The 22,227-nt window shown below is 26.9% G+C and overlaps 1 protein-coding gene across 2 annotated transcripts; it reads left to right on the forward strand.

Annotated features, from left to right (window-relative positions):
• Positions 1 to 5,050: 5,050 nt before the first annotated feature.
• Positions 5,051 to 19,901, forward strand: LOC130667879 (activin receptor type-2B). Of its 2 annotated transcripts, XM_057469779.1 has the most exons (9): positions 5,051 to 5,471; positions 7,345 to 7,541; positions 9,087 to 9,249; positions 9,508 to 9,647; positions 9,738 to 10,304; positions 10,376 to 10,513; positions 10,607 to 10,738; positions 13,834 to 14,011; positions 16,797 to 19,901. In XM_057469779.1, exons 1-9 carry the CDS (start codon positions 5,420 to 5,422, stop codon positions 16,814 to 16,816), a joined length of 1,587 nt encoding a protein of 528 aa, XP_057325762.1. In that variant the 5' UTR covers positions 5,051 to 5,419; the 3' UTR covers positions 16,817 to 19,901. The 2 variants fall into 2 exon arrangements, with proteins under 2 accessions (XP_057325762.1, XP_057325763.1); XM_057469780.1 differs by lacking the exon at positions 16,797 to 19,901 and having other exon boundaries at positions 13,834 to 14,674.
• The last annotated feature ends 2,326 nt before the right edge of the window (positions 19,902 to 22,227 follow it).

Here is a 22,227-nt window from a genome sequence, read left to right on the forward strand (position 1 = left end):
TCGATTTATGTATATAATATATTAATTTATAATAACGAATAAATAACATTTTATATTAATTATTAGTCAATGGGATAGAATTTATAAAATAAGAGTTAAAAATTTTCGGTATTTTTATGAGCAAAAAATCACTATTTAGTATACTAATTTTTCATTTTATTATTTACCACTTATTCGATTTATGTATATTATAAATTAATTTATAATGATAAATAAATGATATTTTAAGCTAATAATTGATCAGTGATATCGAATTTACAAAATAAAAGTTAGTAACTTTTGCAATTTTTCGGCTGGAAAAATCAGTATCTAAGATAGCAATTCTTAATTTGACCAATCATTACTTTTTAATAGATGTATGCCATAAATTAATTGACTTTCACTAATAAGTCACGTATTTATACCTAAAAGTAATAATATTTACTTACTTTTTGAAATAATTGATAGTAGTTTTTAGGAATCTACAAAAATTAGTAAACCACTTTGCATTAAGTACATAATAGTATACTAATTATTGATGACAGATTCCACTTCTTACTATTATGTATTAATTTTTAATATTGTTTTTTCTGTGTATTTAAATGGCTTTTAGATTTCCGATGATAAAAAAGTGATGGGATTATAAATGGACAGTATGAAATTATTGAAGATTACATCATCCATTTGTTCTTGATTTTTCTATCAGTACTTAGTCGTATATTTACACAATAAAAAAAAATGCTATGTATTATTTATAAATTTATATGTGTATATAAAGCAGGATCTAATGCCTATGGAAGCTATCGATAAGATCGTCAGAGCGGTCATTCCCTCCGGTAGTCTCTATATAAACACGAACTCATAGTAGTCTTACTGTGTATCCAGTATAAGCTTTTGTGATGTCGATGCCTGAATACTATTCATTGATTTCCTTTAACCCTTTTAAAAACAACCCTTACGCTTGTGTTTTATTTATCCATTAATTATACATATATTCTAATTAACAACGTAAATAATTATCAAGGTAAAGGTGAAGGTTGAATACTTAAATTATTATTAATTATTTACTTATAAGAGAAAATGGTTATTTAATTACTGTATATATTAATTTGAATAATTTCTTACGTAGACGGGTTCCGGTACTTCTTCTTGGTATGAAAAACCGCACGCGGACTTTTTAAAAATGTGTATGTATCTCTTGTGGATGAACTTACGGCGGGAATATTGTAAAATTGTAATCCACGGCTGCACATTACACACTCTTGGCACTTTTTTGAGATCATTTTTTTATTTTATTAACTAATTGAACAGTAAACCTTCATACAATAAAATATAATCCAAGTTAATGTAAAAAATAATACTTTGTTAACATAAAATTTTAACAATTTTCAAGTTAGCCGAAGTCTAATAATTTTTGAATTTTTTTTAAAAGCGATAAAGTATAAAAAAAAAATATTAAAAAAAATTTCATCTAAGGTAAAAGCCCGTATACCCGCTCAGTACCATTAGTCGCTTACTTTAACTGTTTAAGGCGTTTTTTTTATAATTTTTATAAAAAAAAATTACAACTAAAAATATTATTATTGATAAATAATTATTTGTGAATCTAAATAGGGGAAGGGGGGGGGGCAAAAGGGGGTAGGGTAGGCAAAACGGGGTACCCCCAACATTTGATAAAAAAAAATTTTATATTTTAAATGGTTTTTAAACATTCCAAAATCACTTCTGTAAATATAATTAAGCGTTACTTTGAATTTTTTTTGATAAACTTTTTCAAAAATCAATTGTCAGTTGAAAAATATTAATGACGTTTGTTTTATGATAAAAACTATTAAAAATTTTTTTTCTTCTTTTGTCTCCGATAAACATGTAAAATATAATTTTTCTTCATGTAAATTACTCACAAAAAAATTCAACTTGATTAAATTCGTTTAAAATCTAGAAATTTTTTTTTTTTACCTTTTTTAGGGGGTACCTCACTATGCCCGCAGAAATGAAAAATTTTTTTTTTCAACGGTAACTGAAAATTTCTTCTATTTACTTTGAATATCATTAAAAAAAAAAAAGATTTCGCGTATTTGAGTCCTCAAAAACTTGGTATTTCCTTAAGTACCCCTTTTTGCCCCTCCCTCCCCTATATTAAAATATGATGCATCAAATTATTTTATAATAGATTATAAATTTAAACTAAATGCCTGTTTTCAAAATCGCGCTTAGCCGGGCATTTTTTACTTTAACGTTCATTCGTTGGATTGAATTTAGGTCACGTCAAATTTTTTAAGAATTGTTAGAACTATATCTTATTAAATACATTTTTAAAATTCATGAAATTTTATATTATGAAAGAATAAAGTAGTATAATTTATAAATTATTTGTCCAAACCAATAAACTTATCATAGTTTAATTGATATTGTCGTTGAGCGACTATAGGGACATGTGTTGATCGAGTAATGGTACATGACAACTTTTAGTGAGCGACTATGGGTACACTCAAGGACCTTATTAAAAAAATTAATAATAATTAGTTATCAACATTATTCTTTAAACTTAAATTTTATTCTAATCCTCGAAACTTTAAAAAATAACTAAAAAAAAATATGGTTTTTCATTTTATTTATTAATTTATATTGAGTGATTTAATTTCACTCCAATGCAAAGTGAGCGGGTATAGGGGCTTTTACCTTATAGCTTTTTTAATTTTCTACATATGCATATTTTTAGTTTTTTAACTTCCCGCTAAGAAAATCGACGATTTTCGAAAAATTGGGAAGTTATTGTTTTCACCCCGATTTTCGAAAGTCGAGTTTTCATCAGATGTCGACGTTTTGAGGTCCTAGGAAGCTATTCTGACTATTTTTAGAATGATGTCCGAGTGTATGTATGTATGTGTGTGTGTGTGTGTGTGTGTGTGTGTGTGTGTGTGTGTGTGTGTGTGTGTGTGTGTGTGTGTGTGTGTGTGTGTGTGTGTGTGTGTGTAAACTCTTTGTAACTTTTTAACTAATGAATCGATTTGGATGGTTGAGGTGGCAATCGAAAGAGCTTGTTGACCCTCAACTTTCCTAAAAATTTCAGATCATTTGATCGAGTAGACTCGAAAATATTGGTGAATTACGAAAAAAAAAAATTTTTTTTTCTTAGTTTTTTAGTGATTTCTCAGAAACGACTTGAATGATCGACTTCAAAATCTAATCAGCTCTAGAACTTTATAAGCCGCGTCGAATGCCACCTCAACCATCTCAATCGGTTAATTTGTTCGAGAGATATCGTTGGCGAAAGAAATGATAAAAAACGGTTTTTTTCGATTATGTTTGAAGTGACTCATCCGATCAATTCCAAAATCTTATCAGCTTTAGAACTCAATAAAATGCGCCAATTGCCACCTCAAACGTCAAAATCGGTTAATTAGTTCAAAAGATATCGGCGCTGAAAAGTTAAAAAAATAACATAAAATGTTATTTTTTCCGGATAAATCAAAATATAATGTACTAAATGTTTTTGAAATTATACCAACTCTTTCTGTTTATAGTCTCTTTCGAATATCATTTAATGTCATCTAACTTGTTCCTTAGTTTTAAACATATTGTCAGCAAAAAATTGAAAAAACCCAGTCTTTCATGTTTTTCTCGGATATTCCATATATTATTGCCCTGACCTAAGTCAAAACTCATTCAAATCTTGATTTTGATCACTGACATTGATTTTTGCCTCAATACATGTACTTCAGAGAACATAATCGAAAATAAAAATTTAAAAGCCGCTCCTTCATTAATGATTTTTGGTTCTTAACTTTTAAACTTGAGCATAAAACGTTACTTGTTAGATCTTGAAAAGCTCACAAAAAAATGATTGCATGTAATAGCATTTTCGAGCTCGAAGAGCTTGAAAATATATTCACAGTGATGTTTTCAAGCTCCTTGAGCTCGAAAACAGCGGGAAGTTTTGGGGCTGGCCCGCAGGGCCAACCGACGCCCAGATTTTTTTTTTTGTAATTGATTTGTCGAAAAAAAAAAATCCGAAAATTGTTAATTGTCTTCTAACTTCAGCATAATAAAATTTTATTATTTATTTATTTAATTAATTAAAATAAACTTACTTGAACAGTATGTTTTATTTTTAACAATAAAATAATTATATATGATAACAAAATAACTTATTAATTTTATTATATTATTATATAAATAATAAATTAAATCAATAGTATAAATTGAATGTAGCAGTTGGAATATGCGTTCATTTCGTTTATCAGTAAACTTCCTCGTTACTATAGAAACGTAATACAGGAAATTGTCTCGACGTATTGATATTCTTGATTAGTAAATAATACGATTCATTAGCTATATAAATATACATATATACTCCAATTAATAATTATACAACAATATAAATAATAATAATAAAATATTAATATAAATTAAATTTCTTCCGAATTATTATTTTTTTTAACAAGTATTTTTCACTACAACGCAATATTTTAAATATTTCAAATAAATTCAAATTTCCCGCCTTTTTAAATCAATTATTTAAACTAATAGTTATTCTAACTCACAATTATTTGAACCAGTGACAAGTAAGTAAGAGCAGAAAATTATTTCTCATTACAACACTTGGAATATTTTAAATATTTCAAATAAATAAAAATTTCCCGCCTTTTTAAATCAATTATTTAAACTAATAGTTATTCTTACTCACAATTATTTGAACCAGTGACAAGTAAGTAAGAGCAGAAAATTATTTCTCATTACAACACTTGGAATATTTTAAATATTTCAAATAAATAAAAATTTCCCGCCTTTTTAATTCATAATTATTTAAACCAATAGTTACTCTTACCGACAATCATTTGAACCAATGACACGTAAGGAAGAGCAGAAAAATAAATATTATTGGTCGAGTGGTAATTTTATATCGATTATTACAAAAAAGTGGGGAAAAATTGAACCAATAAAAATGTCAGGGTTCTGTGGAAAGAAGAGAGATAAAAAAAGTAAATAAATGAAAACGAACCCATAGTTAATCGTGTGCTGAGAAATTATCCAAGCGTCCGTCTAGTAGCGCTCCCTGCAACTCGGTATCGTGTCGTGCGTCTTCTATGTTTTTATAATAATTACAATAATAAATTATTGGAATATATAATAAGTCTTTACAAAAATATATTTATTCAAATAATAGTTTAAATACTGTGGTGAGTGAATACAAAGTGAATTATTAGTTTTTAAAATATATGAGTTTGGTTTATTTTAAAATAAAATTGTTGGCAACAAAAAATGACGGAAATTCGATTTATAAAAAATCGAGTATAGTGTAAGAGAAAGAAAATAAGCTGTGAGTGGACGCCAAGTGAGTGAGATAGATAGACATGTGTCGGTGGATGAATTACTACCATTTGCTTAATAGCTAATAGACTAAAAATTAATTTAATGCCTATGTGATCTCTCCACAATGGCTGTGTCTTTATACAAAGTTTCGTATCTTACCCTTATTGGATTACTAGGTATGTATTATTATTAAATATAGATATATACAACATATATATGGATTTGTATGTGCATATCTATATAGCAATATAATTATTAAATATTTATATATATCGGAGTGGGTTTATTATTGTAATTGTGAGCGAATCTTAAACAATCGACCTTCTTATTCCGATCGACCAACTTATTTTTTTTCTTTTTTATTTATTTTTACTTTTTTTTATTCTGTTGTCATGTTTTTGTAGATTTTGTTGGCCTGTTGAATTTAGTTGGCTACATCTCTTGAGATGTAAGAATGATACTGATGTTAGCAGTCTAATAATTTTTGAATTTTTTTTTAGACGATAAACCATAAAAAAAAATACTTGAAAAAATTGCACCTGTAGTTTTTTGAATTTTCTACACGTACATATTTTATTTTTTTTCTATTCAAATTTAATTGTTGAAAAAAAAATCCGAAAACTTTTAGTTGTCTGCTAACTTTAGGGTCATGAAATAAGCCGATGTCTAATAATTTTTGGATTTTTTTTTTAGACGATAAACCATAAAAAAAAATATTTGAAAAAATTGCACCTGTAGTTTTTAAAATTTTCTACATGTGCATATTTTTAGTTTTTGTTTTTTTGTAACTGATTTGGTGAAAAAAAAAATCCGAAAATTACTAATTGTTTGCTATCTATGATACTGAAGTCAGCGGACGTCTAATAGTTTTTTGATTTTTCTAAAAACGATGAATTTTAAAAAATTGCACCTACAGTTTTTAAAATTTTCTACCCGTGCATATTTTTACTTTTATGTTTTTCTACAATTAAATTATTGAAAAAAAAATTCAAAAATTTTTAATCGTCTATCTTCAGGATCATGCTATAAGAGGTGAAACATTTATGTACCCAACTATCCAAGGCTGAATGTGTGTTGATATTCTAAATAAATTATTATTTATTTTTGAATATTCTCAATCTATATTTCAATATATGATACTTTCTTAAATACTCATAGTTTATTTTTATAGGATATTTATTTTCCTAAATGAGAAAAAGTATTTGAAATTATTCAAAAATATTTAGAATGATTCAAAAGAATTTGAATCGACTAATATATAGATATACACAGCATGGAGTAAATCATTTTTCTTAATCGGATTAATTATGAAGATAATGATCATTATTTTCCTACTTATCGCTCATGTTCAAATAATTCGAATCAGGATTATGGATCATGGATAGTTTTACTAGAAGACAACAATAACTAAACTGCCATTAATATGCGACTTTACGTTTCTTATTTATTTGTCAAGGAATGAAAAATACAAATATTTTTATATTTATTTTCAGTTTCTTATAAAATTTTAATAAATTTAATTGCTGTCTTCTAGGAAAAAAAATTTAGTCGTTTTTACTTTAATTATTTAAATAAAAATTTGTTTAGCTGATGTCTAATAATTTTTTGATTTTTTTACAAACGATAGATTTGAAAAAAAAAACAAATTTTAGGAAATTGCACTTGTAGTTTTCTTAATTTTCTACATGTGCATATTTTTTATTCAAATTTAATTGTTGAAAAAAAATTCGAAAATTTTTAATTGTCTGCTAACTTCAGGATCATAAAATAACCCGATGTCTAATAATTTTTTTACAAACGATAAATTTGTAAAAAAAAAATATTTTAGAAAATTGCACTTGTAGTTTTTTTAATTTTCCACATGTGCATATTTTTAGCTTTTATTTTATTTTTTTGAATTAATTTGTTGAAGAATTTGAAAATTGCAGCCTACTGGATTATTATTAATTTTGTTGGCAATAATATTAGTAAAAAAAAATGATAATGTATTTAAATTTGTTGTTGTTATTTTAAAAATTTTATCTATAGATTATTTATGTTGGGCAATAGGTTTATCGTGTGTTGTTGGCCATGATATTAAAGGTTCAACGCAATGTGAATATTATAATGATACATTATGTGAAGATCCATCTAAAAAATGTCCAGAAATAGAAAAATGTTCGCCACCTGAACCAGACAAAAGAAATCACTGTTATGTGCTGTGGCAAATTGATGAAGTTACTAAAAAATCTATTGTTAAACTAAAGGTATTTCTTTATTACTTATGTTTATAATAATTTTAATATTTTAAATTACGAGTGTGAATGTAATAGACAGACAAATTCAAAATTATAAATAAATAAAGTAAGCGAGCAACCTGCGTGATTGCCCAAATATCACTATTAAATTTATAAAATACGCAAAAAAAAAAGATTTCTTGCCGCAAAAAATTTTAATTTGCATCAAGAAATTTGATGCATTATCGATTAAATATAAAAATTGTCTTGGGGTGAGAAAATATTTTTTTGGTCAAGAAATAATTCCTTGCACCAACTAATTTTTTCTAGTCCTAAATAAATTTTTGTTTTCAATTCCCGATGCAAAAAATTTATTGGGGTAAGTAAAAATTTTCTTTAGGCGAGTAAAGATTTTTTGTGTCAATTAATCCTTTTTTTTTCGATCCACACTTTTTTGGCATTGAGAAGCTTCCTAAAACCAAAAGAGAGTAGAAAAATCTGTCATTTTGGAATAAGTAACGCGATATAAATAATATAGCTATATATTCAGTGACATTCAGTCATATTTAGTGACGGAATAATTAAAGTATTAATTTATTTAAAGAAAATAAATACGATCGTCTTTTTTCTCGCGTAATTTAAATGTAATTCGAATGATATAGATAAATCTATTTCTCTCAATACTTGACAATTAAAAAGAGTTTAAACTATGAAAAGGCACAAATTCAAGTTAAGAACTATCTAATGATTCCAATTTCAATAACATTAACTAATTCTATCATATAGATATGGCGGGAACTAAATTTTCCTTATTCTCTTAATGATATAGGTAACTAGCAGATCTCACTCTCTTCGCGGGCAATAAAAATGTATTACTAATATAAATTATATACAAAAAAAAAAAAATTATCCATCAAAAATATTGTCTGCATAACAATACAATTTCTCAACATTAAAATTTCTATCAGACATTTAAAATAAAATTTTTTGTACTTTGAAACAGAAATTTAATTTGATGATAATGATGATTATTATTATTATTCTTATTATTAGTAGTATTTTAAGTATTAATTAGAAAATAAAATCAAATTATATCATGCCAAAAAAAGGACAGATTTATGTATATTATATTCATTTGTTTTATTTGAAAAAAATGAACAATCGATAATCGATAAAATTTATTAAAATGAAATTTAAAAAAATATACTTTTTATCATCTCAATCATAACAATATATAACTAAAAACCTTCCTTGAAATACGTAGAATGTTGTGGTGTAAATTTAATGTCAAAATATTCAGTAGCTTTTACGTGATGCCCGTTAAAAAAAAAAGACTTATCATTTTATAGATATAAATTTGAAAAATAATATTTCGAAAAAATGCACTTATTAATTTCAAAATTTTTTAAAAATTTTATTTCATTAATTATTGACTCTATTTATTAATACTTAAAAATTTTTCTGTCTGCTATATTTACCCTCATTTTAAATTTAACTAAGCGACAGATTTAAATTATTTTATAGGATTTTTAAAAATTAAAACATCAGTATTTAATTTAATGAAATTATTTATAGGGTTGTTTCTTAGACAGTAGAGAGTGTTATGATAAACAATGTTGCATAGAAAAAAGTAGCGACCGTAAAGGAAAAATGTACTTTTGTTGTTGTGATGGTGATATGTGCAATCAAAATTACACATGGGATCCTCAACCAACTGAACCACCTTCTAAAGATCACGGTAATTATATAAATACATAATTAAGGGGATACGCTACCGGACCTCTTTCTCATACTCAGAAAAATAAACGGGATTTTGTTGCACTCGTAGAGTAAATGATAATTTTAAAACAATTTTTATCGGAGACGAATTAGAATTTTTGAAAATACGAAATTTCTAGCACTCTGTTGTTTTAAAAAATGCTAAAGTTACCCCTTAAATAAAATATATAACTTTTATTTAAACATAATTATTTATTCAACATTCTATTCATTACAGAATTTAAACCAGTACCAAATCCAGAACAACATGTAATTACACTTATTGTATCTGTATTGGTGCCAATGTTACTCTTAACAATTATTTTGTCATCATTGTTTTGGTGTTACAAACAACGAAAACTTGGCTATTTCAATGAGGTAAATTAATGATTAAACAAAAAAATAAAATCTTTTCCACTCTGATGATTAAAATAGAATCAAAGTTATTTATATTTATTTATTTAATAGGTTCCAACATTAGAACCTCTTCCATTGCCTCATCCGTCACCGAATTTGGGTTTGCGGCCAATTCATTTAGTGGAAATAAAAGCCCGTGGACGTTTTGGCGCTGTATGGAAAGCCCAATATAAAAATGATATTGTTGCTGTTAAAGTATTTCCAATGCAAGACAAACAGTCATGGCAAACAGAACAAGAAATATTTAAATTAGCTCACATGAATCATGAAGATATATTACGATTTATTGGAGTGGAAAAACGTGGTGACAATTTACAAGCTGAATTCTGGTTGATAACAGCTTATCATGAAAAAGGATCATTGTGTGATTATTTAAAAGCAAATGTCGTAACATGGGCTGAAATGTGTCGTATTGCTGAGTCAATGGCACGCGGTTTGATGCATTTGCATGAAGAAATTCCAGCAAATAAAGCGGATGGTTATAAACCCGCAGTAGCACACCGTGATTTTAAATCTAAAAATGTTCTTCTTAAATCCGATATGAGCGCATGCATTGCGGACTTTGGACTTGCGTTAATATTTCAACCTGGAAAACCTTGTGGCGACACTCATGGACAAGTACGTACAACTTTTATTTTATTTTTTATAACGTTTTTTTATTTTAAATTAAATTATGATTAATATTAAAGGTTGGTACTCGACGATATATGGCGCCAGAAGTATTAGAGGGTGCGATAAATTTTACACGAGACTCATTTTTACGCATTGACATGTACGCTTGTGGTCTAGTACTCTGGGAGCTGGCGTCACGATGTACTGTACAAGATGTAAGTTCTCAAGATATTTATAGATTGTTTTATATACATATGAATAAATAAATACTTGATTTAAAATAATCATTTTTATTTAATGTTACATAGGGACCTATCGGGGATTATAGATTACCTTTTGAAGAAGAAGTTGGTCTTCATCCGACTCTCGAAGATATGCAAGAAAGTGTTGTGCTTAAAAAAGAACGTCCATTTATACAGGAAACATGGCGAAAACATCCGGTAATTATAAATATTTATTTCTTTTATTTTATAAGGTAAAAGACCCAGTGTCCGATCAGGGATACTAGTAGTCGATCTCTCCATATATTTGTGAATCTATATTTAGGAAATATAGATATACAAATACCTGAGTGATTGGGTACTAGTTCCCTGATTTATTTATTTATTTATTTAGCAATAAACCCAACAGCCGTAGCCAATTACGGGGTTACTATTAAAATAAAATACAGAAAGAAAAATATATTTGTGGGCAGATGTGTCTCCGGGTAAAACTAAACATAATCATTAATATTGCAATATTAAGATAAAAGCCCCTATACCCGCTCAGTACCATTAGTCGCTCACTTTAACTGTTTAAGGCGTTTTTTTATAATTTTTATAAAAAAAAATTGCAACTAAAAATATTATTATTGATAAATAATTATTTGTGAATCTAAATATATTAAAATATGACGTATCAAATTATTTTATAATAGATTATAAATTTAAATTAAATGACTGTTTTCAAAATTGCGCTCAGCCGGGCATTTTTTACTTTAACGTTTATTCGTTAGATTAAATTTAGGCTACGTCAAATTTTTTAAGAATTGTTATAATCATATCTTATTAAATACATTTTTAAAATTCATGAAATTTTATATTATGAAAGAATAAAGTAGTATAATTTATAAATTATTTGTCCAAACCAATAAACTTATCATAGTTTAATTGATATTGTCTTTGAGCGACTATAGGGCCATGTGTTGATCGAGTAATGGTACATGACAACTTTTAGTGAGCGACTATGGGTACACTCAAGGACCTTATTTAAAAAATTAATAATAATTAATTATCAACATTATTCTTGAAACTTAAATTTTATTCTAATACTCGAAACTTCAAAAAATAACTATAAAAAAAAATGGTTTTTCATTTTATTTATCAATTTATATTGAGTGATTTAATCTTACTTCAATGAAAAGTAAGCGGGTATAGGTATACCTTACATAGTAAAAAAAGAATAACCAAACAAAAAAAGGCCATTCGACAGCCGAAATGGAAGTAGATTTCTCGTAATATATTTATTATTGAGACGCGAAAAGTTTTAAACAATTAAAAATCAATGATATAACGTTTGAATCATAATAGTTTAAATGAATTATTGAAATTCAAGTATAAACATGAACGACATGTGTAGCAAGTTTTAATTAGATAAATTCATAGTAGTGTGATTCGAAGCTCTTTTATTAGCTGCAAAATGCAATCAACGAAATTAATCTGCAACGTATCATTCAAAAGATATTGAGAATTGAATCCGTAAATAATTTTTTCAAATATTTTCTGTCCATTATATGAAACAATTGTCGAAATAGTCAGTTAAATAACAAAAATTAAAGCTAATTACGTGAGCTTTCAGATAAATTTAACAGAAATGAGCCATCGCTTTTAATTCAAAAATTATTTGAAGAGAAATAGACAAAAAATGATTTTTTTTTCTTATAATTTGAAAAACTTTAAACAGCCACTACTTTTGAACTAATTGACCTTGGCTCATCTTCGAACTTGATCTAGATTTTTACCCAAGAAAAAGTATGTTAAGTTTCATTCAAATCCGTTTGGGATTGTAGATGCTATCGTGTCTACAAGTCGGGTTATATCCCATATATATTAGGGTGCATCATTTCGGAGCAACAATTTTTTTTTTTAATGCATGTAGAAAAAATCATAGTTCAACACAAAAAAAAATTTTCGGACAAGTGAAAAAATTCTATGTCAATTACAGACCTAGCTCATTGAAAAATTCGATTTCCCATTTAAATAACGCGAGAAAATTTTCTTTTTTAACTTTGAGTATTTTTCCTCATCAACGAATCGATAGATCGAATAGACTAATATATATTTTTGTAGGAAATTGAACGCTCTACAAAAAAGGTCTCTTATCATTTTTCGATAAATCCACCTGTTTAAAAGTTATTAGAGCTCGAAGTAAAGTTGGAGATCTTTTTACTTTTCCAGCGAAACTATCAGACTTATCACAAAATGTTATAGGGTCTTTTTTGTTGACAATTTTATTTTCTACAAATTATTATCAGTAAAATTTTTTTAAATTCCGCATTGTTTTCTAGTTATTTTCATTTTAATGTCGAGCTCTTGAAATCGATCAGAACCACTTTTTCAAGAGCTTGAAATTAAAACGAAAATAACTAGAAAATAATGCGGAATTTGAAAAAACTTTACTGATAATAATTTGTAGAGGATAAAATTGTCAACAAAAAAGATGCTATAACATTTTTTTATAAGTCTGATATTTCCGCCGGAAAAGTAAAAAGATCATGATACTGAAGTTAGCCGACGTCTAATAATTTTTAGATTTTTTTTTAACCATAAATTATAAAAATTAAAAATATTTGAACAAATTGCACTTGTAGTTTTTTAAATTTTTGACATTTGCATATTTTTAGTTTTCATTTTTTTGTAATTGATCTGCTGAAAAAGAAATCCGAAAATTTTTAATTGTCTGTTAACTTCAGGATCATAAAAGATCACCAACTTTACTCCGAGCTCTAATAACTTTTGAACAGGTGGATTTATCAAAAAATGATAAAAGATCTTTTTTGTAGAACGTCCAATTTCCTACAAAAATATGTATTAGTCTATTTGATCTATTGATTGGTTAATGAGGAAAATATACTCAAAGTTAAAAAAGAAAATTTTCCCGCGTTATTTAAATGGGAAATCGATTTTTTCAATGAGCTAGGTCTGTAATTGACATAGAAGTTTTTTACTTGTCCGAAAATTTTTTTTTTGTGTTGAACTATGATTTTTTCCTCATGCACTTGAAAAAAAATTGTTGCTCCAAAATGACGCGCCCTAATACACATTATAGAACATAGTTCATTAGGATTAGACGACGAACATAAATCAGATCAGTCTACTTGCGATAACGCATTAATTACACGACTTTTTCGTGCTTTTTAAAGTTACATCTACATGTTACCATATCGTTATGTGACATTCGATCTTGTTTTCTCACCAGGCTTAAACTCAGATGCGATACTGGGTCTCTTACTTTACACAAAAATAAATAATTATAAATTTATAACTTTTCCTTACAGGGTCTTTTATCTATTTGTGATACAATGGAAGAATGTTGGGATCACGATGCTGAGGCACGACTATCAGCGTCTTGTGTCATGGAGAGAATAACAATTTTGAGTAGAAGTCTTGTTATAAATTCGTCGACTTTAATACGCGTCGATAATACCAACGATTCTATCATCACCAAGGAATCTAGTATGTAGTTAGTCTGAATGTAATATTTATACTTGAATCGCACATCTCCGTTTCCTGTATCATATTTTTTTATTATATATAATAATTGATAAAGAACGCTGATAATTAATATTTTATTTTTCACACTATACTTTTTATAAATTCATTATCTTAATAATAATATTTAGCGTAATTGGATATTAGTAAAATTTATTGAAAAAAAAAAAAAAAAAAACGTGTAATTAAATATATTTAATTAATTAGTACATTACGTGTGATTGTTTGTGTGTAAAATGTAGGACTGATATACTTGATAATTAAAATTATTTGTAATATAAAAGTAGAAAAAAAAATATATATATAAATCAATAAACTGTAAATAAACTAGATCTAAAATCTAATTCACATTCATTATTATTAATAAATAAATATCAGTGTTCTTTGTCATTGGATGATTGAATATTTTAAAATTGTTTTAAGTATTGGGCCGAATAAACCCGATTGTCGTGATGAAAATATATATATATAAAAAAAAAAAAATAACTAAAGATAAATAAATTATTAACGAATAATAAAAATTAAAATGTATTGATGTGAACGTTATAACAACCCTAATACGATGTACCTGGTAGACACAATCGTGTTAACCGATTGATAGCCACAAGGAATTCAATAGTTCAAAAATGCTAACAAATATTTAAAATAATTTATTCAGCTTAACATGTATCTCGTAAAATAGCTTCATTTATTAACAAAATTCAGCTTGTGGGAATATTGGTCATATGTACAATAGAAACAAATAATAATATTTTTTATCTCTCTACTTTTTTTTTTTATTTTACTTCTTGTTAAATCGGGTGTGGTGCATCCCTACAGATTATTTCCCTACATTATAAAACCTCACAAAGTTTTTCCTACACGAATCAACTCTACAGATAAATTTTTACATCGCAACGACTCAACAGAAGATTATTTTCCAATCGTTCCATCTCTACATGATAATATCTCTCATTGAAAATCTCTACAGCGATCATTTTTACATGGCGCTAAGTTCAAACAGTAGAATTTTTGTTTTGACATTTTATTAATAAAGTAGGTTAATTATATAAAAGAATGAATGAATGAAAGTGAAATTAAATTATTTAAATATTACCGGTGATGATTCGCCCCAACACAAATTTAGAAAATCTAGCGATTGCTGCTTTTAAACTGGTGGTCTCGTCTTAACTCTTCGTATCAATTTCGATAACTTATTTCTGTACTTAAACTTGATTTCCACTTTGGCTTATATACAGCAACAAGTGCTGTATCTTCACTCATTTTAAATCATTTTTTAACCGTACCACGGTTGTCTTATTCGACAATTAATATTTTATTAAAAATAAAAATATAAAGACAACAAAGAATATTAAGTAAATAATAATTAACACAGAAAGTTAACACAAGACCACCAGTTTAAAAGCAGCTGGTTTTTCTAAATTTGTGTTGTGGTGAATCATTACTTTTCAGGGTGGCCACGAACTGGGAAAACCGGGAATTATCAGGGAATTTAATGCAACCGGGAAATATCATGGAAATGTCAGAGAATTTCGAAAAGTATCCGGGAATTAAATTGTAACAGTTCAAAATTAAAAAAAGTTTTAAATTATACACTAGTTATAAAAATTAAGGGATATTAAAAAAATTTCAAATTTTAAAGTGATTTTCAACAGATTGTAACTCGAAGGAAAATTGTCATACGACAAAAACAAAAAAGACAAATTGTAGCTTCAAGTGTCTAGTTTTCTGATCTGGTCTTTAAATGTTTTTATTATGTGCGGTTCCGGAGAAATCCTAAGAAAACTATCAAAAAAGAAATTTACCAAATTTTTGCTCGTCTTAAAAACAGTCTTCGAGCTTCAATAAATTTTTTTCGATAATTATGATTGATTTTTGATTCACTTGATGCACTCCGGAACCGTGCATAATAAAAAAATTTAAAGACATAGATCAGAAAAACTAGACACTTGAAGCTACAGTTTGACTTTTTGTTTTTATTGTACGACCATTTTCCTTCGAGTTACAAACTGTTGAAAATTACTAAAAAATTGGAAATTTCGTTAATATCCCTTAATTTTTGCAACTAGTGTATTTTGAATTTATTTAAATCATAAAATTTTTTATTAAATATTTTAACTTATACATTTTTACCATCGAATAATCAAAAGTAGGCAATATTAATTTATTTTATTGCCATTTCTTCTGGTTTCTCTTATGATTTAATTATTAAAAATGAAAATATAATAAAAACTTTGAACATCTAAATGATACGAATAAAATTTCTAAACCAGGGAAAAATGTAAAAAACTTTACAGGAAAACCGGGAAATATCAGGGAATTTTAAAATCATTTCTTTGTGATCACCCTGATTTTGTAATATTTAAATAATTTAATTTCACTTTCATTCATTCATTCTTTCATATAATTAACCTACTTTATTAATAAAATATCAAAACAAAAATTCTACTGTTTGAACTTAGCGCCATGTAAAAATGTTCGCTGTAGAGATTTTCAATGTGAGAGATATTATCATGTAGAGATGGAACGATGTGAAATAATCTTCTGTTGAGTTGTTGCGATGTAAAAATTTATCTGTAGAGTTGATTCGTGTAGGAAAAACTGTGAGGTTTAATAATGTAGAGAAATTATCTGTAGGGATGCACCACACCCTAAATTTATTTTTTTTTAAATATTACTCACTATTATTTAAATTTAAATGTATTTATAAATTATAATTTAATTTTTTTTCTTCGAATGAAATTTTTAGATCGGCACTTGCATGTGTGAACCACACGAGGGCCACGGATACTTTATTAATTGTACAGTTCATCGATCAAGAGTTAAAAGGATTTAAATATTAAGGATAATTATTAAGAGAATATTAATAATAATAATAATAATAATAATAATAATAATAATAATAATAATAATAATAATAATAATAAATAATTTGATCAATTAAATTAAATTTAAAAAATAAACTTTTAATTTTAAACTAAATATTAAACATCAATCATTTAATAGTAAAAAAAAACTAGCACAGAACGTGTCTCCCCAGTATCGTTAATTTTTATTTTATTATTAATTATGTTAACTTAATATCAAAATATTTTATATGAGAATTTATATTTTATAAAGGATAAATAATTTTATTTTTATTAAATTTAAGATACTGGGTTATGACAGTGCCAAATATTACTACATAAATGTATTTATAATTTAACAAAAAAAAAAAATACATTTTTGCCATCTAATTATATAATTATTAAGATATTAAGGTATAGAATTTTTCTAGATCTGATATTCTATATCTTATTCGACACATAAGAGCAAATATTCGAATAATTTATCGATAAATTCATAATTTAAAGATCATTGCTAATATTTATTATCAATTTAAGTCACTTGACATATCGAACAGTGAATTAGATTAGCATCATAATTGCCAGTGGTTAACATTCGGCAAAATTTTTCCTTTTTTAAACTTACGGTATATTGTAAATATTAAAAAACATAAAAAAGAACACCCTGTTCATGAGTTTGTTTTTAAATAACTGGTTAAGAATCTATACAATGTCTTATTTGTTCTTATAACTATATGTATATATATATATGTACGACATCTTGTTTCATTTAATTTTTTTCCTCATTTAAATGACATAATCAAGTGCAAGATTTATTTATTTTTAACTTTTTTTTCCTTCAATGCTTCTCAAGTTAAACAACGAGGCTTTTGTAAAAGACTTTTTCACAGAACCCGTCACTTTTTTTTTAAACACATTCGAGATTAGTATATATATATATATATATATATATATATATATATATATACATATATATTGTGGTGGCAGAGACTGAATGGATATAATTAATAATATATGTTCTTGCTACTGAATTATTAACGTTACTTCTTAAATTGTCGTTACACTGTATATATACAATAAAACTTGTCCGTAATTTTTCATAACATTAAATCATGAAACGAAAGTTGGCCGACATCTGATAATTTTTGGATTTTTTTCAAACAATAAATCATTAAAATCAAAATATTTTTTAAAATTGCACTTATAGTTTTTTAAATTTTCTACATGTGCATTAGGGTGTTTCAAAAAAAAAAAAACAATTTTTTTTTTTTTTATTGTATCCAAGAATTGAATGTATACCTGAAAATAAAAATTTTGGTACCAATCCGAACTCTTAATAATAATATTAAGGTTTGCCTTAATCCATTTTTCTATTTTCCATTTAAATAACACGGGAAAAAAATTTTTTTTTTTTAGAATTTTCCAGCTCATAAACCAATCAACGGATTTTTATGCATAACAAATGTTTTTGTAGGAAATTTAACGCTCTACAAAAAAAGTCTCTTGTCATTTTTTGATAAATCCCACTGTTCAAAAGTTATTGAAGCTTCAAGTCAAATTTATAGTAAATTTTGAGATTTATTTACTTTTCCGGCGAAACTATCAGTCTTATCAAAAAATATCATAGAAACTTTTTTGTAGATAATTTTATTTCTCACAAATTATTACAAATAAAATTTTTCGAAATTCTGCGTTGTTTTCAAGTTATGTCCATTTTAATTTCAAGCTCTTAAAAAAATAGATTTCTGATTAATTTTAAGAGCTTGACATTGAAATAATAATAAATTGAAAACAATGCGGAATTTCGAAAAATTTTATTTGTAATAATTTGTAAGAAATAAAATTACCTACAAAAAAGCATCTCTGACATTTTGTAATAAGACTGATAGTTTCGCCGGAAAAGTGAAAAGATCTCAAAATTTACTATAAATTTGACTTGAAACTTAAATAACTTTTGAACAGTGGGATTTATCAAAAAATGATAAGAGACTTTTTTTGTAGAGCGTTCAATTTCCTACACAAAGTTTCATTGCGCATAAAAATCCGTTGAGTGGTCTGTAAGCTAGAAAATTCTAAAGAAAAAAAAAATTTTTTCCTATGTTATTTAAATGGAAAATAGATAAATAGATTAAGGCAAACCTTAATATTATTATTAAGAGCTCGGATTGGCACCAAAATTTTGATTTTCAGGCATATTTTCAATTTTTGAATACCAAAAAAAAATTTTTTTTTTCTGAAACACCCTAATGTGCATATTTTTGGTTTTATTTTTTTTGTAATTCTCCGGTAAAAAAAAATCCGAAAATTTCCGATTGTCTGTTAACTTCCGTATCATCAAATCATGAAACGGATGTTGGCTGACATTTGATAATTTTTGGATTTTTTTTAAACAACAAGTCATTTAAATAAAAATATTTGAAAAAATTGCACCTATCGTTTTTTAAATTTTCTACATGTGCATATTTTTTATTTTTTTTAGTAATTCTTCGGTAAAAAAAATCCGAAAATTTCCGATTGTCCGCTAAGTTCTGGATCATCATTAAATCATCAGTGATAATGATAATATTTAAAACACAAAAAAAAAGCCCGCTTTTTTCGTATCGTTGATCTATTAGCTATGTAAGTGTTCATTATATATGTATCATATTTATAATTAAAAATAAATCATTGATCAGTTACTAATCGCGTAAATATTTTAATAATAATTTATACATTAGCTCATTAATTATTAATTAATATAAATACTCCTAGGAGATTTAAGACTACTGCAATAGCTTATTATTTATCACTTATAGTTATTAGTATGTTAGTAATAAAATGTTTCTACCAAATGTTTTTATGGTAAATAAGTTAAATTTAAAAATTATAAACGATTGTAATCTAAGTGGCTGTTCAATCGTTAATTACTCGTTATTAGTAATTTGTTACACAAAAGCTGTATGGAAAAGTGATTTAAAAATTTATTAATTTATGTTCTCTCTCAATTTTAATATGTAGAAAAAAAGTACGAAAAATGTAAATGATTTTGATTGACAATTTAATAAATATGTAAGATTTTTAAAGGACTGAGGGGTAGGAACATTTTATTGTTAAAATATATAAATATATCTTATATTAATAAAAAAAATCGGTCTATCGGTTGACCCTGTGGGCCAGCCCCAAAACTTCCCGCTGTTTTCAAGCTCCTTGAGCTCGAAAAAATTGTTGTGAGTACATTTTCTCGAAGAGCTCGAAAATACTTTTGTGTTCCATTGTTTTCGAAATAAACCGTTTTTTAGCATTTCTTTCTCCCACGATATCTCGCGAACGAATTAACAGATTTTTATGGTTGAGGTGGCAATCGACGCATTTTATTGAGTTCTAAAGCTGGTCTGATTTTGAAATTGATTTATCGAGTCATTTTTGAGAAATTTCAAAAAAACTAAAAATGTTGGAAAATCCCAAAGTGCACACTTCAACCACTCATGATAATGATCAATATTTCATTTTTTAGGTAGATTTTTTTTAAAATCTAACTATTGTATTTGTCCTCATGGTCGATTTTTCAAGGAACATTGGGGAACATGGGTGAACATGGGTGAGGATAATCATAGATTTTCCTTACCATTTCCACGATTATTCCTCACTTTCTGACGTCGGAAATTGCAAATTGTAAATTTCAAATTCGACTCCGCCGTCCATCTTACGGCATTAAATAAATTAATATTTGAAAACAATGAATAAGAAATTTACTACTTCTAAGTACGAAGATGGGTGGAGAATGGGTGGAGATGGATGGAGAATGGTGAACATTGGTGAACATGGGTGAACATTGGGGAACATTGGGGAACATGGGTGAACATGGGTGAGGATAATCATAGATTTTCTTTACCATTTCCACGATTATTCCTCACTTTCTGACGTCGGAAATTGCAAATTGTAAATTTCAAATTCGACTCCGCCGTCCATCTTACGGCATTAAATAAATTAATATTTGAAAACAATGAAAAAAGTTATGACAAAATTTATTTTTTGAATCACCTTAATAAATATGTAATAGAACCAAGTTTTGAGGACACGATTGCGCCTACGATTCTTATCGGATCCTAATGAAATTTTTCACACTTATTCTATGGGCGATTATCATGGTTAAGTTCGAAGATGGGCTAAATCGGTTGATTAGTTTAGAAGATATGGCTGTTTCAAATTTCCACGATTTTTCGAAAATATCAGTTTTTATCCACTTTCAAGTTTATATAATTTTAAAACTAATACTCATAAACAATTTCCGTAAAAAGTATTTGAAGGCTTGTCTAATAAGCTTTAATTTATGACCTTGAACTTTAGGTTTTGACCATTTCTTCCACTAATTTTATAGCCTTGAAAATTTTAATGGAAACAAAAAATGATAAAAATATGGTTTTCATTCCACATAACTTATGCATGTCCCATTATAATCTAGTTTCGTCAGTTGTATTTTATTGTGCACAAAATAACCTGTAAATTTCACAGCTATTTCATATTTTAAAAGTATTTCTTTTATTACTTATGATGTATCAAATGACAGCGTGTGCTGTCAAATTTTTAAATGACGTCTCCAGTGAATTTAACATCAGCCCGAATGTAAAATTAATTTCTCTGCTGATCTGCAAAAGCATCAGCAGCCTTGGCTCTGGTCACTTCGTCCACCTGCTAGATATTTTTATATCCTGATCTCTAAAAAATTCAAAAAATAAAAGGGAATTTATTCATAAAATTTAATGCAACCTGGAGGGATTATCCGTCGAAGCAGTTGCTACTTTACTGCTAAAGAGAATCAGCAACTCGAGTAATGTTGAGCTGATACTCGGGAATCTTCTGGTAAATGATCACTGGCGTCCTGGCCTGACCGTTAAAATTTTACTGCTGTCTTATTACGACAGTGATAAACTTATCCGACTAGAATTTTTTCCTGATTTGCCTGAAGTACCATAAGGACCTTATCAGGTTAATATAAGGTTTGCCTTATTAGGGCAAACCTGACAAGTTCCTTGTCAGGACCTCATCAGGATATCCTTATTCAAAAAAAAGTTATCCCATCCCTTTGAATATTTCATTTACAGGCTAAGAATTAAACAAAGTACAAAAGAATATTATATAAAAATCACGACAATCATTGCAGCACAGATTTTTTACTTCTTCATCAGTTATTCTTTGACATCATAATGAATATTATATTTACACTTTTGAGATCACTTGTGTATGTCAGCCCAGTGGATAGCATCGAGGACTTTGAGCCGAAAGGACGCAGGTTCGAGCCCAGCAGTTATCGGGATTTTTTCATCAATAAATAATATGTTAACTTCCTCTAATTAA

The sequence above is a fragment of the Microplitis mediator genome, chromosome 5 (assembly GCF_029852145.1).
Source record: "Microplitis mediator isolate UGA2020A chromosome 5, iyMicMedi2.1, whole genome shotgun sequence".
Classification (NCBI taxonomy): Eukaryota; Metazoa; Arthropoda; class Insecta; order Hymenoptera; family Braconidae; genus Microplitis; species Microplitis mediator.

Coding starts and splice junctions, on each gene's coding strand:
- LOC130667879 (XM_057469779.1), top strand. CDS start 5,420: ATGGCTGTGTCTTTATACAAAGTTTCGTATCTTACCCTTATTGGATTA. Junction 5,472..7,344: donor TACCCTTATTGGATTACTAG/GTATGTATTATT, acceptor GTTGGGCAATAG/GTTTATCGTGTGTTGTTGGC. Junction 10,739..13,833: donor AAACATGGCGAAAACATCCG/GTAATTATAAAT, acceptor TTTTCCTTACAG/GGTCTTTTATCTATTTGTGA.